This window comes from Jatropha curcas, chromosome 11, assembly GCF_041381405.1.
Source record: "Jatropha curcas cultivar XTBG-Jc1 chromosome 11, XTBG_Jcur_1.0, whole genome shotgun sequence".
Lineage (NCBI taxonomy): Eukaryota > Viridiplantae > Streptophyta > Magnoliopsida > Malpighiales > Euphorbiaceae > Jatropha > Jatropha curcas.
The window spans coordinates 17,580,110-17,587,559 of record NC_143161.1 but is presented as its reverse complement, the minus strand read 5'-3'; the positions used below and the strand labels follow the sequence as shown (position 1 = coordinate 17,587,559).

At 38.5% G+C, this 7,450-nt stretch overlaps 2 protein-coding genes across 2 annotated transcripts; both read right to left on the bottom strand.

Moving 5' to 3' along the window:
• Positions 1 to 203: 203 nt before the first annotated feature.
• LOC149492662 (uncharacterized) lies at positions 204 to 902 on the bottom strand. The gene is made up of 2 exons (XM_089715904.1): positions 501 to 902; positions 204 to 413 (listed from the first exon to the last, which is right to left on the bottom strand). The coding sequence occupies exons 1-2, from the start codon at positions 900 to 902 to the stop codon at positions 204 to 206; spliced, it is 612 nt and encodes a 203-aa protein (XP_089572030.1).
• Positions 903 to 1,300: 398 nt separating this feature from the next.
• LOC119370750 (uncharacterized) lies at positions 1,301 to 1,968 on the bottom strand. The gene is made up of 2 exons (XM_089715903.1): positions 1,876 to 1,968; positions 1,301 to 1,711 (listed from the first exon to the last, which is right to left on the bottom strand). The coding sequence occupies exons 1-2, from the start codon at positions 1,966 to 1,968 to the stop codon at positions 1,301 to 1,303; spliced, it is 504 nt and encodes a 167-aa protein (XP_089572029.1).
• Between the last annotated feature and the right edge of the window lie 5,482 nt (positions 1,969 to 7,450).

The window sequence follows — 7,450 nt, the reverse complement described above, 5'->3', positions numbered from 1 at the left end:
TCCTTGCCATCAATGTCTGACAGGATGACACCACCACTGGAGAGAATCTTCTTTAGCATGTAGGGGCTTGCCCAGTTTGGCCTAAATTTAACCCAATGGTCTTGCACAAGAGCTCTAATTTCCTTGAGCACAAGACAACCTTCTTTGCGTTTTTGCTCTCGGATTCTTTTATTGAAGCATCTAGATATTCTCTGTTGGTAGCTCTAAATTTGATTAAGAGCCTCTAGCCTTTTCCCGTCAATAGCATTTAACTGGTTATGATAATTATGAGCCCATTCTGCTTCTGGCAATTGGCTTTCTTTCGTGACCCTCGCTAATCTGATCTGAACTTCAATGGGGAGGACTGCTTCCATCCCATATACTAATGAATACGGTGTTGCCCCAGTTGGCATTCTGATGGAGGTTCTGTATCCCTATAAGGCGAAAGGCAAATGTTCATGCCAATTTTTGTGATTGTGAATCATTTTTTTGAGGATGTTCTTGATGGAGTTGTTGGCTACTTCCACCGCTCCATTGGTCTGGGGCCAGTATGGCAAAGGTCGGTGGTGCTTTTTCATTAGAGTGGGAACCTCTTTCTGAAAGTTAGACCCATTATCTATTATGACCTCAAAAGGAATTCCATACCTGCATATTTTGTTCGTCTGGATGAACTGAGCTACTTTTCTAGAGTTTAGGACATGATAGGAAGCGGGTTCAACCCATTTGGTGAAGTAGTCAATGGCCATCATGATGTACTCACGTTGGTTGGAAAACTTAGGGGTGATTTTGCCAATCACATCAATTTCGGAGTTTGGCATAAATCTAGCATTTATGACATTTCTGAATAAACTTTGTGCAGTCTGATCGCGTGGTGAGCCAATAATAACCCTGATTGGTGATCTTATGGGATAGAGCCATTTCATTCATGTGAGGGCCTTCTTCTCCGCCATGCACCCATTCCATTATCCGTTGAGCTTCTTCTTTAGTTATGCACTTGAATGTGCTTGGTTCCATGTTCGCTTAAACAAAATAGCATCCTTGTAGAGATAGCCTTTTAATAACTCCCAGAGAGTCCTCTTGTCATATTTAGAGGCTTCTTCAGGGTATTCTTCCTTTTCTAACCAAGTCTGAATATCCCAGAACAAAGATTGCCATTGGCAAGCTGGAGATTGTAGCAATAGGTTGGCTGTTGATGAATCTGAACATTCAAAGGCTTGATAACCATGTTGGGGTTGGCATCAACCATGGAGGCAAGAGTGGCTAGTGCATCGGCGAACTGATTTTTTGCCCGAGGCAAGTAATGAAATGACAAATCTTTGAACTACTGAGCCAAATGATCGAGGTGTCGAAGATATGGGAGCAAACGCTGCTCTTTGATCTTCCACTTCTTTAGTGCTTGGGAGACTATCAGGATGGAGTCCCCATAGATTGTTAGGCGCTTAATCTGAATACTCAAGGCTGCTTCAAGTCCGACGATACATGCTTCATACTCTGCTTCATTATTAATGATCTGAAATGCCAACTTAATGCTGAAGGGCAATCGCTTCCCATCTGGAGTTACTATAACTACACCAGCACTGCAACCCTGATAGTTAGCAGCCCCATTGAAATACATCTTCCATTGGTCTGCTTGGATCAGGAGTATGACCTCATCTGGAAATCTGACGTATTCTATTTCGGCATCCCTGGGGGATGCTGCTAAGTGATCTGCTATCACACTGCCTTTGATAGCCTTTTCTTTGCAACAAACCTCAAATCAAATGCTGTAAAGATAGTGGCCCACTTTGCCATCTTATTGTCTAGAACCAGCCTGTCCATAAGGAATTTCAAGGGGCTCTAGTCAGCAATTGCATGAGTGGTGTAGGAGCAAAGATAATGTTAGAGCTTGGTGCATACCCATGCCAGAGCTAAGCATAGTTGTTCGATCTTACTATACTTCAATTCTGTTGCCAGTATGCACTTACTCAGGTAGTAAACAGTATTCTCCATATGAGAGTCCGGTGCTTCTTGCACTACAAAAAAAACGCCGATTTGCGATCGATTTTTGCAACCGACTACAATCGGTCGCAATTTTGCGACCGATTTGCGACCTATGGACAAACAGTCGCTAATTGTAGCGCTAAAAATTCCCGCGAGTTTATTTTTTAGTTTGCGACCGATTTGCGATCGATTTTGCGACCAATTTGCGACTACATGTTATTTCGTCGCAAAATTGCGCGCTTCAAATTTAGGAGTAAATTCTGCGACCGATTATTTGCGACCGACGTTTTCAGTCGCAATTTTATTGCTAAGTAAAACGACGTCGCAGAGTTAAAATTTACGACCGATATTAATGAAATTTGCGACCGACAAATTTTAGGGCTTTAAATGCCAGATGCCTTCCTTCTTCTTTCTTCTTCTTTCTTTCTTCTCCTCCTCTCCTCTCTTTCGTTCACAGCGCCGCTCCAGCCCCTCCTGACGCCGCTCCAGCTCGCTTGACGCCGCTCCAGCCCCTCCGGTCACTCCATTGCTATTTGGACACAAGTTGAGGTATTTTGCGATTTTTTTTTCGATTTTTGTTTTTTTACGATTTATGTGTATTTGGACATAATTTTGGTATATTTGTTTGTGTATTTGATAGTTAGATTAGGAATTAGGTACTGTTATTATTATTATTATTATTATTATTATTATTATTATTATTATTATTATTATTATTATTATTACTACTTTTATTATTAATATTGTTACTTTTATTATTATTATTATTATTATTATTATTATTATTATTATTATTATTACATAAGAGAGACATTACTATCAGATGGTTTTGTATTGAGAAAAAGGAAACTCATTTTTTGGCAATGTAAGAAGTGAGCAAAATCTGGTGCCAGTAGGTGAGGTTCTTGATCTTGTCTTAATTTTATATCTTATTTCTTATATAGGTCAATATTTTATGGACTTTTAGATGATGTTTCTTTTTAATTATTATTATTTTGTTTTTTTTTCTTTCTCTCTAATGTTGTCTCTATACTGTTTCTTGCCACCTACTTTTTGTTTTAATATGAAAATACATGTAGATTTCTGTTAACTTCAATGGCGAGATCTTTGAAAGTCCAAGTTACTGCACTACATTGAGACAAGCAGAACATGCAGCAAGAGTTCTTGTAAGCTTTTTTTTTATGGGGAATTCTTTTCTTTTTTTTATTAATGAATATTAAAGAATGCCCATTTATTTATTTCTCATTTTGGGAATTAATGATCTAATGAAGGATGAAACTGAAATTTACAAGAGCCTTCTTCAAGAATGGTCATCAATCAAATTCAAGATAATAAGGGAAGATTCAAGTTCCAATGGAAGAGCATAAAAATGATGAGGAAGAATGGCTAATGGGTATCACGAAAGCAATTGTTTTTTATTTGATTTGATTTTGATTTTAATTTTAGACCTTTTTAGCTTTCCAGTTGTTTTTTGACATTTTTTTCGGTATAATAATAATTATATTTTATATTGTTTTGAATTGCGTTTGTGATATATATGTCAATTTTCACAGGTGCGAAAAAATTATGTTTCTGTAATAATATTTATTTTTTAAAATTTTTTTCAATTTTGCGACCAATTTGCAACAAATTTGAGATCAAAAATAAAAATTTTAAATTTACAGTTTGTGACCGATTTGCCACAGAATTTCATTATTGCGACAGATTGATTTTGCGACCAATTTGCGACAGCGTTTCCAAAGGAAAATGCGACCAAATTTTGCGACCGATTTTTCGGTCGCTAATTTGCGACCGACGAAAAAATCGGTCGCAAATTTTTTTGCGACAAGCATTTTTGCGACCGACATTCATCGGTCGCAAATCGGTCGCTAATGTTATTAGCGACCGATTTTGTGGCATTTTGTCGGTCGCAAAATGCCATTTTTTTGTAGTGTTGGAGGCTGAACGACTGGAGTATTAAGTAAATATGCTTTGATTTGTTCAAAGACTTTCTAATACTGGCCATCCTAAGTCTTTGGGGCATCTTTTCTTAGCTTCTTGAAATCGGTCCATAGGTGTCTGCTAACTACGAAATGAATCGACTAATATATTGAAGGCGGCCTAAGAACCCCCGAATCTCCTTTCTGTCTTAGGAGGCTACCTCTCTAGGATGGGTTTTGACTTTGATCGATCAATCTCAATCCCTCTCTTAGGGACCGTGTAGCCCAGGAAGATACTAGATGGAGCCTCGAAGAGGCATTTAGCAAGATTAAGTTTCAAGTTGTACTAGCAAAGTTTGGAGAAGAATTGCTTAAAGGCGATCAAGTGGCTCGACCCATCCCTAGTGTGGACAACCATGTCGTCAACATATACTTTTATGTTCTTGTGCATTAAGTCATGAAAGATCGTGGTGGCCATCCTCTGATAAGTGGCACTGGCATTCTTTGGCCCAAATGGCATCATTCTGTAACAAAAGGCACCCTATTCAGTGATGAACAAAGTCTTCAGCTTATCTGGTGGATTGACCAGTATCTGATTATACCCTGGATATAAATCTGTGACTGAAATCGCACTAGACCCTTCCATTCTATCAATGAGCAAGTCAATATAGGGCAATGGAAAGTCATCTTTGGGGCATGCCTTGTTCAAATCTAAGTAATCGATGCAAATTCTGCTTACCATATTTCTTGGGAACCGGCATTATATTTGTTAGTCATATCGGGTAGTCTATATCTTCATAAAGTTTTTCCCCAACAGCTTACCTGTTTCTTCTTTAATCCTGACGAAAATCTCTTGTTTCTAGCTTCGAAGCTTCTGCTTTACTGGCTTAATGTGATCATATATGGGGATCTTGTGAATGGCAATGTCAGGGTCTATACCGGTCATGTCATTAGCTATCCATGTGAATGTGAACCCCTCCCTGGAAAACATAGGCATATACATGCATATGACTAAGGGCAGAAATGCACGTGAATGTGTGAGTCGCCACCTTGTTTAATTTTTTTAGGGTAAACTAGGAAAAAACCCTAAGTTGACTCCAATTTTTAATTAACCTAAGTCTAGGCTAATTATCCCAATGTTTAAGGCATGGTCTACGAACCCGAGGTGGATCCGAGACTATGTCATGCTCATAAACTAACCAATGAATGAATGCTTTGCAAGGTAAAAAGACCAATGAATATGTTAAGTGATTTCGACTTGTCGCTCGGGGTTAAATCCCAAACGTGCCTACGTACTTCCGTTTGAATGGAAAGTGTGAATACTCAAATTTTGACCTTGCTACAGTAACTTTGACTTTTCTACAGTGTCAATGCCGGACTGCAACAGTCCGGCCGGGACCGAAGGCCTTTTTGGACTTTACTGGAAGTATGTCAATATGGTACTTGAAACGTCCAGAATTTCACGAGGATCGCAGAACCGGTCCCCGGAATTTTTTTGGAGGTCCGAAATTCCCGGAAAAGCCTCCGGAACGAAAAAAAAAGAAGAGAAAAAGAGAAAGGCACGCATGCCCGCCCAGTCTAGGCGGGCATGCCCACCCTCAAGGGCGGGCACGCCCGCCCTCTAGGGCGGGCAGACGCGCCCAGGGGCGCATTTTTCCTATAAAAAACGGCCCCAGGGCTCCGTTTTGAGACACTCGGTCTGTGTTGACGGACGCTCCTTCTCCCTTACGCTCTTTGCGATTCTTTATTGCTTTCTTGCATATTTATCTTATTTTTTATTTTTTTTTTTAGTTTGATTCTATTGTTGTGATATTTGATCACTCAAAGTTAAATTAAACTAAAAAAATTAATATTTCCCTTAACGAGGAGCTTAACCTGGAGTTAAGAAGTGGCCGTCGACTAAATCAGGTACACAAAACTAAACTCTGTCTATTTATTATTAGCATTTTATGCATGCTTCTCTTCTACTCCTAATTCTACAACTGCATAAATGCATCCATGTCATAATTAGGCAAATAAATTGCCTCAATCAAATAAAGATTAAGCTTAAATGCCCGATTAATTAATAATCGTGGTATTAAAGCTTAAATCTGACATTATTGGCTAAAGAAGCCTAGCTAATCAATAACTATGGTGAAATTGCCTTTATTTCGAACAGTTCTTGGCCTAAGTCCAGTTAATCAATGATTGTGACTAAAAGGTCCTACTTAAACACGTTTTTTTTATGGCAATTAATTGCCTATATTTCAATTTAATTAATCACTTTAGGCAAACAAATTGCTTATAAGTGAAAAGTTAATCTTTTATAGCGACAAATCGCTTAAATCAATAATTTGGATAAAAGCCTTTAAATAATCACTTTAAGCAAATAAATTGCTTATAAGTGAAAATTAATCTCTTTTATAGCGACAAATCGCTTAAATCAATTTCTTTTGGCTAAAAGCCTTGAATCAACCTTTGGCAACAATTGCCTAAATCAATTCATTTTGGCTAAAAAGCCTTAAATCATTCAATTTTGGCGACAATCGCCTAAACAATCAATCTCTTGGCAATAATAAGCCCAATTAATCTTTGGCAAGCAAATAAGCCCAACTTATCTTTTGGCAAGAATAAGCCCAAATCCTTTCTTTTGGCAAAAAGCCTCAAATCAACATTTTGGCACCAAGTGCCTGAAACAATCAATTCTTTGGCAAAATGCCTAAACAAAAATGCACAAAGCATACACACACTCATGCATCAAGCATCCCATCTAAAGCCCTCTAGAAGAGGCCTATCGAACTACGTCGACTTTGATCTTCCATTCAAACGGAAGTACGTAGGCACGTTAGGGATTTAACCCCGAGCGGCAAGTCGCAATCATTCAAACTCACTTAAACATTCCATCGGTCCAATCATCTTGCAAAGCATTCATTTTTGGTTAGTTTCATCAGCATGACATAGTCTCGGGATCCACCTCAGGTTCGCAGATTATGCCTTAGACATTGGGATAATTAATCTAGTAACTAGGTTAATTAAAATTGGAGTCATTTAGGGTTTTTCCTAGTTTACCCTAAACAATTAAACAAGGTGGCGACTCGTACATTCACGTGCATTTCTTCCCTTAGTCACATGCATTCATATGCCTATGATATTTTGGGGAGGGGTTCACAGTTTGGCGACTTCACTGGGGAGTTTATGTAATCTTTTTGCATAATAGTGGACTACAATTGTTGAATAAACTAACCTGCCCTTCTTTAGGGCATTACTTTACTATGCTTTGTTTTGCAAGGTACCTTGACATAAATCGAGTGTTCTTTCTTTAAGAATACTCGATGAGAGGAATTTTGAACTTAAGTGACAAATTTGATTAAGATATTTAAATTTGTTTATTTATTTGCACGATTGAGAATCTTTTTCTCCATTGCATAAAAAATGAATTTCAAATGAATTTCTTCTCTCTCTGTTCAAACTTCTGAGTCTGGATAGCAAGTAGCGCTGATCGGCAGGTCTCTTTGATTATGTCGACGGACAGCCAAAGCGTCCTCCCTATTACCGCAAACCATCCCTAATCCTTTTGGGGGTGGCCCATGAGT